Source organism: Nannospalax galili, unplaced genomic scaffold, assembly GCF_000622305.1.
Source record: "Nannospalax galili isolate Female #2095 unplaced genomic scaffold, S.galili_v1.0 scaffold881, whole genome shotgun sequence".
Taxonomy (NCBI): Eukaryota; Metazoa; Chordata; class Mammalia; order Rodentia; family Spalacidae; genus Nannospalax; species Nannospalax galili.
In genome coordinates, this window is record NW_008344709.1 from 523,923 (window position 1) to 539,800 (window position 15,878).

Here is a 15,878-nt window from a genome sequence, read left to right on the forward strand (position 1 = left end):
TTTCCCCTCAACTATAATAGAAATTTTGGCAGCGTATAGTAATCTGGGTTGGTATCTGTGGTTATTTAAAACTGGGAATACTTTGTTCCAGGCTCTTCTGTCTTTCATAGTTTGCACTGCAAAGTCAGCTGTAATCCTAATGGGTTTTCCTTTATATGTCACTTGTTGTTTCTCTCTCGCAGCTTTCAGAATTGTCTCTTTGTTTTGTACATGTAGCGTTTTTACTATGACTTGCTGTGGAGAGTTTCTTTTCTGGTCCTGTCTGTTTGGTGTTCTGTATGCTTCTTGTACTTGTATGGGCATGTCTTTCTTTGATTTTGGGAAATTTTCTTCCAAGTTTCTGTTGAAGATCTGGTCCATGCCATTATCTTGGGATTCTTCTCCTTCCTGTATGCCTATGATTCATAAATTTGGTCTTTTTATGATGTCACACATTCCTGCATATTCCATTCTTGTGAATTCTTAAATTTTTCATAATCTTTGCTTGAATGATCTAGTTCATCCAGTTTGTCTTCCAGTCTTAATACTCTGTTTTCCATTTCGTTCATCCTATTGGTGAGGTTTTTTCCAGTCATTTCTAATTGGCTTACTGAGTGTTTCACTTCCTTCTTCATTTCATCCTGAGTATTCTTCAATATTTCTAACTTTTCTGAATTCTTTCAGAAGTTTATCCCTATCTTCCTTCAGTTCTTTCATTAATTGTATGTGTGTGTGTGTGTTCTTTAAATTCACTGAATTTTTTTTTTTACTTTTTTTTAAAATTTATTTTAATTAAAAGATGCATTTCATTACAACAGCATTAACCTATTCAATAACATTTTTCTGAGCTAGGGTACATCTCTTTCAAAATTGGCTGTACATTTCTAGGTTTACAGATGAATTATTACGCTTATATAATCTTTTACTCATTATAAACTCTATAAGACATAAAATTAAATGAGGTTCCAACGTTTAAAAAAGATCTCCACTGTGTTGTCAAAACACACAGTTTCATACAGAAAAATTCATTTCAGGGCTTTTGACATTGAGACGTTTTCACATGCATTTTTTTTTATCTCGTTTATATTTGATTTTTTGAGTTCCATGTCCTGCATTATCTGAAGGGGGTTCTCATTGTACTCCCCTCTAGTACTACTGGTCTTTGGTGGGGATATGTTATTTTGGTTTTTCATGTTACTATTTTTTTCTCTGTGATTTTGACATGTGAAATTCTTTTGTAGTTTCTGATTCTTGTGTGAGACTCAGGCCTTCAAGTTTAGGTCTGCTTCTTTTTGTGAACTTTATGTGTCTTTGTGGTTTACTTTTTGGGCATGAAAAGCTGATTCATCTAAGCTTCTGGTTCTCTCTTGATTTTATAATGGAGTGGCCGGATTGCTTTTGTCTTCAGGAGTTCCCACAGAGGCCCAATTCAAGTGAAGGTCAGTTGTTTTCAGGTTTTCTCCTAAGGTCTGGGTCCCACCAGGAACAATTTTGGCATCAGGAATTTGGGGGCTGGACTGGCCTGTGAGCCTGGTTCAGGAAAATGCCGGTCCAGGGCAGCTAGCAGCCATGCCACCAAGAGATGCAAAGGAGACCGGGCAGGAAGAGGCCCCAAGGAGTCCTGGTGACTGCATTGAGGAGCTGGGTTGGTCTGGATGCAAAGGATCAAGAAGAGGAAAGGTCAGCCCCAGCATACCAGAAAAAGGCTGGCAGTTGGTACAGGCCCAGGGAAGCAGAGGGAGATGAGGGTGGGGCCTGGCCCAGAAGCAGTGGTCCTGGGGCCCAGAGAAGGCACTAAGTTGATCTGGATGAAAAGGATCAGGGAGCAATATTGGTTCCCCAGGTGTCTGGGGCCCCAAGATAAGGAATGGTGCTGGGCCCAAACTTGGAGGAGAGAATGGTGGCAGAGATGGGAGGGTGAATGAGACTGGGGGAGTCAAGGGATGGCAGGCGCAATGGACTAACCCCAGAGAGAGGCCTGCTGGTGGGAGAGAGGCCTGTAGGGAAGCAGGGGTGGGGTCAGAGATGATATATATTATATATTAAGGATAATGATATACTTGTAGTGAACCTTTGAAAATAAGGTTTCCTATATTGGGTGGGAGACACAACTCACCAAAGCTAACAAAATAAACATTGCCCAATATGTTCCTGATCTCTCTTTTCTCCTTCCTTCCTTCCTTCCTTCCTTCCTTCCTTCCTTCCTTCCTCCCTCCCTCCCTCCCTCCTTCCCTCCCTTCCTTTCTTCTTTCTTTCTTTCTTTCTTTCTTTCTTTCTTTCTTTCTTTCTTTCTTTCTCTTTCACTTCCCTCTTTCCTTCCTTCCTTCCTCCCTTTTTTTTAATGGACTCTGTCGTTTCTCTCTCTCTCTCTCTTTCTTTAATTTTTTTCTTTATTATTTGCAGTTTTGGACTTTGATTTCCAAGCTCCGACTATATTAGAAAAGGTCTCTTTCCGTGAGGTATATATACCACCAATCCCTAAAAAATATACTAGCAGTTTATTCACATACATTCAGTTTTTTACCAAAACTGACTTCATGATAGAGGGCTAGGTTCTATGCACCCAAATATTTCCTATGTGGATTTTTGTGGAAAACTTTGATATTTTTTTAATATAGTTTACAAAATACCATTACTTTGTTCTTTAAATAATTTAAAATTTACTTCTGAATTCTATTATTTTGAGTATCTGGTATCTCTGTATAGCCCAGAATTGGCTGGTAGTTGATGGCCAAGCTGAAATTTTGAAATGCAGTTACTATAGCCTTGATTGCTAGCATTATGGGAATGTGCCACTCAGTGGCCTTTGTGAAATTTTTAATAAATTTTATTCAATATATTGAAAAAATATGAATTTATAAGTGCAACTCCCAAGTAATGTTCTGGTACTTTGAGCATCCAGTACAGAAAGAGGCATTCATGTTTGCGAACATCAGCTAAAACCTAGAACAGGTGCAGTGACAGTGTACCATATATTGATGGTTCTAGAACTGGGAAGATGTTACAAGTATGTGTCCAAATTAATCTCACTGAAAAACTAACAATAATAGAACTGCTAGCTCTGGTATTTACGGATAGTCAAAATGAGAAGCTGCAGTTTGTACATTTCTAATATACCTTTCTGTGTAGAGTAGTCCACAGAGCTGCAATAATGTAGACTATACCTTGATTTTAACTATGCTCTCTTCTTAGGATATTTTTAACTTATGATGGACATTTCACACGTTGAGGAGCATTTTTACCTATAGACAACATCTTGCTACTTCTGATATTCAGGGAATAGTTTTATCAGTTTTGTTTCTTTTTATGCATTTAATCACCACAAAATCCAATAAAGTGTGCTACATTCTTTAACTCTGTTTTACACGGAAGGATCTTAGCACAAAAACAATTCATGCAAAATATTATAGTAAGGAAGTATAGGTTAAAAGTTCACCAAACCTCCAACCATTCAGCCCTCATTGTTTTCCACGGTAAGTATTAAATAGTCTTGACCTGATTGGCAAAGTGTTGTATTTGAGAACAAAGAGGGGTTGATACTCACTCATCATTTTAAAGCAATGCTAAGAACCTTGAAAAGGTGCTACACACATGCAGCAGTGTCGGGGGGCTCAGGAAATAAGTGTAGTGTGGAGCAATAGCATCATGCACATGGGGCCTTGTCATCATTCTCAGAACAGAAAATCAACAACAACAAAAACAAAATTCAGGGGAAATAGCAGAAGAAACATTGCTGTGTTATAACACTTCTTGAAAGGTTTTTAAGAAACTATGAGGAAACTCATGGCTTAACTATGTGGAACATTATCATTCAAAGGTGGGGAGAAACAGTAATAAATTCCCCTGCAGAAATAAAGGTGATTAGGATACATGAGTCAAGTACTGGCTTAAGCAGACTGTACGTACAATCCCAAGAGAAAAAATGGCATTCATGACAATACTGAGTCCCTAAGGAAACAAAATGCATCATTGTTTAACAGGTATATGTCTTCACCTACTTTCCTTTTTTATCTGAAATCTGCTTCTATGGGAAGGACTGAGAATTTTCTACCTTGTGTATCCCAGGTGCATTATAAAATTAAACTCAGGTGGAGCTTCTGGTGTCTCAAGAGTCAAGAGTGATAGAAAGAAGAGGATTATTTTCTGTTTGATGTTGAATCGAGAGTACCCTTATAATATATGAATAATAATTCTGACAGATATCTAAGAAATAAGATAAAATAACTTTGTCAATGCATCCAAAGACTCAGAGCCTCATATTGTTTTTCCAAGACAAGAGTTAATGACAATGCGTAGGAATTGAAAAGCTTTTCATTCCTTAGGAGGGTAAGTTTTAAATTCTATTTATATTAATGTCTTGATTTTTATTCATCACATTTATGGACTTACTACTAATGTGTTAAATTACATATCTACATCCATATATATAGATATATATCAAATGATCCTGTTGTTTTGATCAAGATATTCATTTTGAAATAACACAACAATGAAGCAAATTGACCTCTCTCTCCCTCCATATAAGTCTGCTTCTGTGTGTTTGTATTTATATGCATATGATATCAGACAATATAAGTGTATCCTATAAACAAGCTCTAATATAAATATAGTCCTGTGAACTGCTATTTACATGTTGACTATTATATTGAAGACTCTATTAATGTTTCACAATCCATCCTTCTTCACATTGGACAATATCACCTGATTTTTCTCTCTCACTGATTCTAGCAAACAACACTATAAGCCTCTGGTCATGTGAATATAACTTTTTAAAACTTCATATGCAAGGGATATTACTCAGGAGTCTCTCCTGAAATCTGTTGCTTTATAGACATTTATAGTAGCCTCATGGGAAGATGAATCACAGGATCCATGATGCGGCCTTTTTTCCCCCTTTATTGCAATCCTAAGATTCAAGTGAATATCTTAAAAAGGCAGGTAGAAAATGTTCATAGATTCAGCAGATGCTCAGATTGCAATGAAACGTGCTTCTCCATAGATAGATCTCAAATTCTTCTAGAACTATGAATTTTCCTGAGACTTTGGCAGTATTCTAGCCATTCCTATATTTGGATTCTTTTATTCTGGGTTGGAAAATGTGTTCATTATGCCTACTTATTTAGAGCCCAGTCTGCATTGGGAGTCAGCACCTGGTCTATTGCTTATCCTGTATCAAGGAGAGGATGAGAGAAAGTTGAGAAAATGTGTTCGGTTCCATGCCCTGTCACCCTTTTCTCCATTATCTAGCAATCATGGTAGGATAAGACAGCTCTACACTCAGATCTGTAAAGTGTTGATGAAACACCTTGTTCTATGTAGGTTAAGGTTATCATATGGGGGAAAGACCATCTTTCATTATCATGGAAGCATGAAGGGTAATTTCAATGTCGGTCATTTTCAGACACTCCTGGCACATTCTTCACCATTGTGGGCCACAGTAGCAGTCAAAAGTTCCATGTGCTCCTCTAGTTTCATCAAATTTTCTGTCTCCACAGTTAACCTTACAGAGAAATGGCTCTGGAAAATGGCTCATTGGTAACAGAATTTGTACTCCTGGGATTGACAGATCAGCCTGAGCTCCAAGTACCCCTCTTCTTTCTCTTTCTAGCGATGTATTTGATAACCTCATTGGTAAATTTGGCTTTGATTATTCTAATTATCCTAAATTCACACCTTCACACTCCTATGTACTTTTTCCTCGTTAACTTGTCATTCATAGACCTCTGTTACTCTTCTGTGTTAACACCAAAAATGCTGATGAATTTTATATTAAGGAAGAATATTATCTCTTATATGGGATGTATGACCCAGGTTTACTTCTTTTCCCTTTTTGCCATATCTGAATGTTTTGTCCTTACATCAATGGCCTATGATCGCTATGTTGCTATTTGCAATCCGCTCCTGTACAACACTGTTATGTCCCCTAAAGTGTGTTCCTATCTTATGCTTGGTACATATTTAATGGGACTCACAGGTGCCATGTTCCACACTGGATGTTTGCTGGGACTGACCTTCTGTGATGGAAACATCATCAACCACTATTTCTGTGATCTCCTCCCTCTGTTCCAGCTCTCCTGCACCAGCACCTATGTCAATGAGGTAGAGCTGTTAATTGCAGGAGCTAAAGATATCATTGTGCCCAGTGTCATCATCTTTACCTCTTATGGTTTCATCCTCTCTAGGATCCTTCAAACCAGGTCCACTGAGGGCAGGTCCAAAGCTTTCAGCACCTGCAGTTCCCACTTAGTTGCTGTTTCTCTCTTTTTTGGATCAAGTGGATTTATGTATCTTCAACCTTCCTCAGCAGGTTCTAGGGATGGTGGAAAAATCTCTTCCATCTTTTACACCACTGTGGTTCCCATGATGAATCCATTAATCTATAGCTTAAGAAACAAAGACATTAAAATTGCCCTGAGAAAAACCCTCAGAAAAATTCTTTGATCAGAAACAATTTCTCTGCGTCTTTTTCAGAGAGGTTCTTTGTTTTTAGTACATTTCTGGGTGCAAGTTTCATGTGAATGTCTTATCATGGGGACAGAAATTTAAATTCATCTGGTAAGCACATTTTCTTTCAAGGTATTTTTTCTTAACATGTATATATTTTCTGCTTTCATTAAGAAACTATGTGGTGGGGCATGTGAGCTGTGACATACATGCTGAGGTGAGAGTACAAGAAATAGCTGGTACTATCCTTCATTTTCACAGGTTCTAGTGTCAAGTTAAGGTCTCTAGACTTGCATGGCTGACTGGCTTGTGTTGCAAGAGTATTTAACCACAGAGTAAATGTAACAGTGCTTTTATCATTTTACCTCCATATGTGTAACATTAAGACAGTAAGTACATTTTTTTTTTGTTAATTGTGATTGCATGCATTATCTTAGAACACATAGGTTATTCCACTTATTAAAGCAATAATAGGCTGCTGGAAGACTTCTGTGAAAGAACTGTTGTATTTATCTTTTGAAATAATATGTTAACATGACATTCTCTGTACTTTTGTCTTTTTATCCTCTCCTGTGCAAGAATATATATATATATCACTTTCAAATACCAGTGTCTAGTATGTACAACAATTTGAGCACTGGTTATTGAATTCAACCCCGATTGAAGTTATTGCAGTTGTAAAAAGTGTGCATCACACAATTTTTCAAATATCTTAAATTTACATTGAACAAATATATCAGGATATTAATTTTATCAAAATATATTTATTGTGTAAGCAATATATTGAAGCTCAACCAGATTTATAGTTTACATAATGACAGAATTATCCTTAAATAAACATCTAAGAAAACATTAGCTTTTCACTCTACTTCTATCCACTATATATTATTGATATTATTTCATTAAAACAAATATGGGTAGCATTTCTAACTTTTTATTCGGTGATTCTTGTTTCTTTATAATATATTAATTTATCTGGGCTTTATATTGTCAATATTTATTCAAGCCAAATGTCTGGTGCATGGCTGCTGTTCCTATGTAGTGGAGAGGTTGTTAGTTCATGTTAGGTTACATTTTCCTTATATAAAAAGCATGTGAGGTCGGTTTTAAGGGTCTCTTAGTTAATAGGTTCCTGTAATAGACTAAATATCAAAGGCCATAGATCAAAGATATTCATAATCAAGAAATAATACCAAGCACAATTATTGGGGCTAAAAGCCTGTGTATAGATAGGTCACAGGCTGTAACAGTGAACCTGCTATTAATGGTCTACTACCGGAATATCATATTAAAATTGCTCCCAAATACTTATTGCTAAATCCACAGATAAATGCATCTCTCAACACTAATCAAAGGAGCTTCTTTTTGTAATAAAAGGCAACTGATTTAGAGAGCCTCAACTGATCAAAATTCATTGAATAAGAGACCATGGAATTCTCAGACATGATAGGGTCATCTGTATAACACCCCTCCCCTCAAGGTTTTGTGGAAGTGGGGACAAAACAATTATAAGTCCAAAGGTAGCAGACAGCTATAAAGGAAGAGTGTTTTCCACACAGATTAGTTACACCTCTGACCTCACAGTAATTGTTTCAACATTCACAGGACATCTTCAGGTTCTAGTTGGACAAAAAATCCAAGCATGGAGTTGGGGAAGTGGACACAAAGTCCCACCCTGAGTTGAGGAGCTATTAGCATTGAAGAGTTGATTGGAAAGCAGAAATCAGTTCTCTGTAAGACTGTGAGCCATGGTAGGTCAATGAAGCCGCACTGCAGGTCCAACATCTAAGAGTACTTGGAACACACAGATTGGGTTCAGGGTTAGAGGGAGGTAGAGGTAGATCTGTGAAGTGCTGAGAAAGCAGGGAATATGACCAAAATACATTGGACATTTCTCTCCAAGAATCAATAAAATATTAAAAATATAACAAAAAGAAATGTGTCTGTGTGTAGGATGATCAATGAAGACTAAGCAGGAATTTTATTAGATTTTTTTGCTATGTAGAATTATAGTTAATTTCTTTCGTTCCAAAGTATCATCCATGATGAAAATAGTTTAACAGGTTTGAAGACTAATTTTCTTATAAACACAGGCAAAATATGACTGTGCTAAATATTTTTCATATTATTATTTTCTAAAAATTATAGTAATATACAGCTTTTCATTGTTTTTCATGTCTCTTGGATAGTTAGGTATGCAAAATAAAGTTAAGCTGCATTATGTCTCACTTGCTCTGGTTTGATATGCAATATGGCTAGTACTCTGATGTATGGTTTGAAGTAATCACTTGTTTTTCAGTCAGTGGTCAGTTTAGCAGCAGGATTGATTTTTAACTCAGTGAACTTTACTTCTATAAAAGTCTCTAATTGAGGTAAGAATATTTTCTTTTTTTTCTTTTGAGTCAGGGTCTCCCTATAGTTCCAGACCTAGAAATCACTTATATAGATCAAGATGGCCTTAAACTCACAGAGATCCACCTGCTTCTGCCTCCCAAGTGCTAGGATTCAAGGCATGAACCACTACTTCTGACTTTTTATTAATGTGAAAAAGATTTTATTTCAAAAACAAAATACCTATAATGTTGGTATGCCTTTTAGGCATTAATGAAGTGTGTCTACTTAAGACAAATTTCATTACTATTCAGTTAGAAAAATTGGGTTTAAGTGGGTCATCCACCTATCATTTGCATACCTTCAGAAATCAAAGACTGCTTCATTTTAAGACAAGATCAAGTTCTATGTTATTAGTATAATTAATATTGTTTAAAAATTCAGTTTTAAATTGTAAATTCATAGGAACCAGTTTGAAATGATGCAACTGAATTGATTTATTACTCGACCTAGTCTTTATTCATTAATTTTATTTTTTTCAGGAGGTATATGTCTTATTTTTATCATTTATTTTATACTCTTCATCAAAAAAGTACTGTGATTTTGCTATATATTGTGTGAATAATACTGTAGAAAATATGAGAGAAAATATAATTTTATTCAAGTTGGACAACTGAATGATACATTGGAAGTTGTGAAATTCACCGCTACCAGTCTACTGGGATATGGGCATTATGACTTTATTGTAAAACAGTGTTGCCTTTTCAGTCTACAGTAAAAAGATTGTTGTCCCATATAAAGGTGATGAAAGAATTTCCATGATGAAACTCCAAATCTGATAGATGGAACTTTTCCTTGACCAGTCTGCTGCTGCGTTTGCATTACACCAACCTGAACAACTGCACTGCGATGGAAAGACGATAAGTCAAAAATTACACTGTATTATTATTTTTTTTTCCTCTAACTCCTAATCTTTGTTGAACCTATTCCTCCACTCTGTTATTCTGAATTCCTATATTACATTACAAATTCAACACTCATAATCACCGAGACAAACAATTTTGTTTCTATGAACTTTGTGTGTAATTGCAGTTGCATATTCTGGGGCCCCGTTTCTTCTATTTGTAAGCACATTCAGTAAGATGTCTTCACCGTCAGTGTCTGAGATTTGTAGAAGGTATTTGTTGATTGTAAGATGAAGAATTGTGTATTGATTCATGGAGTCAATTCTATATATATATATATTTTGGTATTTTTTTTGAGACAGGGACTCCCTGTATCCCCAGCTGTCCTGGAACTCACTATGTAGACCAGGCTGGCCTTGAACTCACAGAGATCTGCCTGCCTCTGCCGCCCGAGTGCTGGGATTAAAGAGTGCGCCACCACGCCCCACCAATTCTATATTTGATCAGTCATTTTCTTATGTATAACATAGGAAAAATCATTCTAGTCTCATGTTTTTAATAGTTAAAGTGCTAGGAACATGTAGAAATATCTGATAAGTCATCATCTAAGTAGACACAACAAGAGAAAGATATACATAATAATTTCCTTGTTGCTTATCCAATACGCAGGAAAAATTTCAAAGGTCTTGTTAAAATGTTTCTGAATATTGACTATGTTGAAATAATATCCAACAAGAGGATTGATATAGTTTTATATCATAAGATTTACATATATCATTTCTGTCTTCATAACTAGTCTGTTTCGTTGTTAATTAAGTTGGACATGAAATAAAGGGAAGTGATTACTCTGTTGTGATTTACATTTAAAATATGTACATTTAAACACAGAAATCTCACTCAGTGTACAGGTCTGGGTAGGCTGTCACCTTCTTGAGTGAGTAGTTCAGTGGATTGTCTACCAATTCCTATTACTAGGATCCAAATAAATTTCTCCAACTGATAGACTAAGGAGAGAAATTTGTTCCTTTAGGCAGGTACTATGTTCCTCTTAGGCAGGACCTGAAGAGCTCCCTGGAAATTATTGATTTTCCCTCTCTCAGGAGTCACTGAGTGCCTGTAGCTCTTCTTCAAGAAGTAGGGCTTTGTGAACTGTTCACTATCAGTGTTGGTATTGTTTTCCATCATGTACAGCTTGTTTAGGCAATCATATCACTGAGAATTCATGGATGTTGTTCTTGTGCCTTGCCTGGAAGAAACTATCCTGAAGTAGGTATCCTGAATCTCTGGTTTATAGTCTTTTTGCCCAATCTTCTGCAATGTTCTTTGAGTCTTAGGAGTTGCATTATAGTTGTACCAATCTGGGTAAGAGACCTATGGTCACTTATTTTTTGCATTATGACCAATTATGGAATTCATGCCTGATATTGTTAACTTGACAAATAAAAGTGGTAAAAGAGAGTATAGACCCCAAAGGAGAACCTACTATTGCCACTTTGTTAAACCAATATAATTTCTAATTATACTATAAATACTTATATTAGACTCACAGATAAGTGTGGCTCTCATCACTCATCAAAGAAGCATCTTTAAGCAACACATGGAGACATTGTGTTCTTTCCTAATAAATTGTCTGCTTCTGACACTTTCCATGAGTTCCTGATCCAATTCTTTTCTGTAGGACTGAACAACCAGGAAATCCGATCTGGAGCCCACCAGACCCAATATCTGCTTACAATGCTATGACTTTTTTGTTTATTATTAGGAGACTTTTGTTAGTGATTTAATGTCTGCTTTATTACTACTCAATGGGATTTACTTTTTCTTCATGACTTCATGACTCAGGGCAGGTAGGCTACATACACTAAGGAATTTATCTACTTCCTACAGGTTGTCAAATTTTTGACTTAGAATTGGTCAAAACTGAATCTTTGATCCATTGCATTTCCGTATTATTAATTGTATTATCTTCTATATTTCTTTCTGATTTTGTTTGGTCTTCTTTTTAAAATCTTAGTCTAACTAAAACTTACTGTTATTATCATTTTATAAATTAACATTATTTCATGGAATTTTATATCTGTTTTTCTAAACTTTCTATTCCAATTTTATATTTCTATTCTTAGCTACCATTGGTCTTTTCTATTTTTTTCCTAATTATTGAGCATGTAATGTTAAGGTATTTTTCTTGAATAACATTATGTTTACTGCTAGGGACTTTCTTTGTCATATAAGCTTTTACTATTTCTTAAATGTTTTTTCATGCTGTGTTTCCCATTATAGCTTTCTCAAGACATTTTATTTATATCCCAAGATCTTATTAGCAATTTGATATTTTCCTCTGTGCATTTTTTCATGTTGAGGTTGCATTAATGTGCTATGAATCTCTCTCCACTTTTGTTTGTCAAGCTACAGTAGGTTTGTTCATTGTGACTACCATGCAGCTTAAAGAATTTATTATGTAAGATTCTGTTTCAATAATGTAAGTTACCTTAACCTGATGTCATATGACAATATTACTCTTGTGATGCCCAGACAAAAATGAGTGTAAGTACTCTGAAGCAGTTGACCAAATAATATTGTTCTGCAAATTGAAGTTTTATAAACTGTTTTATAATTTCACTATGGATTTATATGCTGTGGTACTCTGTGAAATATGTTATTTAAGGGATATACCTGTAGAGAATATTTGAAAAAATTATTTATTGAGAAAGGAATCAGTGTTATCAACTACATACTAGTGAGTCATGAAGTTTCCACTATCTAAATCTGTCTTTATTCCTTTTCTCCTTCCTTCCTTCCTTCCTTCCTTCCTTCCTTCCTTCCTTCCTTCCTTCCTTCCTTCCTTTCATTCTGTCCTCTCTCTTCCCTCCCTTCCTCCCCATCCCTCCTTCCTCCAGTCTTTCTCTCTCTCTCTCTGTTTCTTTCCTCTCTTCCTTCTCTTCCTCCATCCCTCCCTTCCTCCCTCCCTCCTTCTTTTCTTCCTTCCTTATTCTTCCTGAAGTGCTGACTTTGATTTCCTGGCTATATACTTTATAAAAGACTTACACCTCTAAAATATACCCTAATGCCCTTAAAGTAAAGTATTTGGGAGTTTATACACACATTTACTGTTTGATCAAAACAAATTTCAGTAGTGAAAGGTAGGACCTCTTGCCTCTTGACTTCTCATCTATCCATGCCAGGCTGTTTATAGGTACATTCTCTTTTTTTTATGTCTATGAGTGTATTACTTGGATGTATATAAGTGTACCTGAGTCATTCAATGCCTGAGAAGGGCAGAAGAGGGCAATGGATCCTCCTGGAACTGGAGTTAAGGACAGTTATTAGCTACCATGTCCATAATGGGAACCAAATCCATGTCCTCTGCAAAAAGAGCCAGTGCTCTTAACTGCTGAGCCATCTCTCCAGCCCCATGAGCATATTCTTTTGAAAATTTAATGTATCCACAGATGTTGCAGATGTGTGGTTACAGTGGCTGTGACTTTCTCAGAATGTCACATCCCAGCTCATTTCCACTCCTGAACTTTTCATTTGTATATTCTTTCTGCCCCCCTTTCACATCATCCCCTGAATCAAAAGAAAAATGCTGTAACTGTCTTGTTGAGAGAAGAGCACTCAGCCACCAGTTTTGAATCATCATGTGCAGCCATGGGCCCCTTTAGTATATGACTAACCTTAGTTTCAGTGTAAAAATCCAATTTTAATTTGTTTCCCTTTTCTCAGGTTTTGGAACATAAAATATCACTATGTAGCAATGTTTGGCAGCAAGTTGTTGACCCTGCTAGAATTCACAGGCTAACTGTCAACAGAGTACAGATTTCTGTCATTAAAGAAGTGTGCCATTCCACATCACTTAATTTTTAAATGTTTTACTCAATATTTTAAAATATATAAATATCAAAAATATAAATAGAATTAAACTTCAACTCAAAAAGGCAGATTTGAGTTTCATATCAGAAACATATAAGCAACGAGAGAAATCCAGATGCCCAAACCACAATGAAAAAATGCAATAATGTGAAAAACCAAATTAATATGTCCATACTAAACCCTACAGTCCTATAGGAGAACCATAGCACACAGAATTTAAAAGAGCAGTTATAAACATGATCAAGTAATTCAGTGAATTTAAAGAAAACACAAGTAGCTCAAATTCAAAGAGAATAGTGATAACCAACTGAATGAACCTCAAGAAAATACAAACATACAGATAAATGAAATGGCAAAGAGAATTCAGGATTCAAAAAAGAATTCACAAAAAGAATAGAAACATTGAAGAAGACTCAGGTTGAAATGAAGATGGAACTGAAAGATTCAATAAGCCAATTTGAAATGACAAGAATAACTCTCACCAATAGAATGAATGGAATGGAAGCCAGATTATTGAGTACTATGCACACAGAAGACCACAACTGGCCAAATTGTAGAAAATAAGAGACTTTATAAAGTGTGTCCCTGGATGAGACTCCTATATTAAACCTCATCCAACTAGAGCTCAAAGACCATTGAGGAAGAGGGGGTAGAAAGTTTGTAAGAGCCAGGATGGTGTACAATCATAAGGAAGTGGAGTTTTCCAGGTCTCAGGGACCTTGCTCATGTGATCTCAGAGCAATGGTGTCAGCATGTCCAAGACCTGTGTAAACTCAGACAGAAACCTAGCATGGAACTGGGGAAATGGACAGCAGCCCTCAACCTTGGCCAAAGAACTATTGACAACTGATTACTGTTGGGTGAGGAAGAATTGATATTCTTTAAGGAGAGACTCCAGAAGGACTTACTAGACACCAATGGATGAACGTTCACTGAGTGATATTGGTACAAAAACTTGACTTAACAAGTCTTAGAAATATGACAGAATACTTGAAATCTGGAGTGCAGAGCATATGAAAGAGCACCGATGAGGGTGGGGCATAAAGATGATTAACAATTATTGTATGATATGCACAAAATTTCAAAAAACATACAAAAACACTAAAAAAAAGAACAAAAAATATTAATGAAATAATGGAAAAATAAAGAAGTCTCTATTCTCAAGGGACATAAGACTAGACAATAAAGTTGCAGAATTGGACTGTTCAATCAAAGATTAAGGAAAATTTAAAAAAAATAAATGCACAGGAATTGAATATGCAGGAAATGTGGCACAAGATAAAAAGACTCCTTTTATGCATCATAGCATAGAGGAAGAAGAATTTGAGGTCAATGGCATTGACCGGCTCTTCAAAAGGATTATAAATGAAAATTTCCTTAAATTAGATTAAGTAATATCCATACATATACAAATACATTGGCACAAGTCTTTTGCATCCATACACTGAACAGCAAATAAAAAATGACAACACAATTATTTGGTAAACTATTAGCAGAGATTAATACTGGAACTGTGTTAATACATTCCCTGACAATGTTTTTCTTTTTAAATACATTTTTTGAGCTTTTGTAATTACATAAAACATTTCTTAATCAAATTTGGATCCCTGCATGCTTCTCACATTCCCCCATGGGACCTTATGTATTCTCCCATACATGTTAATTCCTATTCATTCAGGCATTTGTACTCAAAGGTCGTTCAGTGTAAATGTGTCTACTGGAGTCTAGTCAGCCAATGTAGTGATCATATGTAAATTCATACTTAACAGTTTTTAACAAAGTAATTAAAAAGCCTAATGCTTTTTAAAACATTGGTGATTAGGAGATAGAGGAGTTCAATATTGGTTCAAGAATGGAGGTTGTACAATCCCAAATGGAAAGGACATACAATGCATGACAAAATACTAAATCCTCAGGTACACAAAGACACATAATTCTCTAACATCTACATGTCACCACATCATTTTGTTTATATGTCTGAAATCTCCTCTTTCAAATGAGACTTAAAAAGCTTTTATCTTGTATACTCCAAGTACATTGTGAAATTCAATTCATTAGAAGTTTATAGAGTCTCACAAATATCCAGTGCAATAAAAATACACCTCTTATTTTTCTTCTGATGGTGTATTAAGGACCAACATTTCAACTTATGAGGAATAATTTTTTTAAATGGCCAAGAAATATAAGGAAATAACTTCATGCCATATCCTCTTAGAATTAAAGCAAATGAACACAGAGTCTGGTGATATCCTTATAAGAGAAGAATAATAACAATGATAAGCAATCAACAAGGTTTTGCCACCTAAGCAGTGTAAGTTTCAAATATATTCACAATAATATTTTAACTTT

At 35.6% G+C, this 15,878-nt stretch overlaps 1 protein-coding gene across 1 annotated transcript; it reads left to right on the forward strand.

Annotated features, from left to right (window-relative positions):
* Positions 1-5,490: 5,490 nt before the first annotated feature.
* On the forward strand, positions 5,491-6,420 carry LOC103740363 (olfactory receptor 8B3-like). Its single transcript, XM_008840943.1, has one exon. The coding sequence runs from the start codon at positions 5,491-5,493 to the stop codon at positions 6,418-6,420; it is 930 nt and encodes a 309-aa protein (XP_008839165.1).
* The last annotated feature ends 9,458 nt before the right edge of the window (positions 6,421-15,878 follow it).

What these genes read in the sequence shown, in the direction of transcription:
- LOC103740363 (XM_008840943.1), top strand. Translation starts at nt 5,491, where the DNA reads ATGGCTCTGGAAAATGGCTCATTGGTAACAGAATTTGTACTCCTGGGA.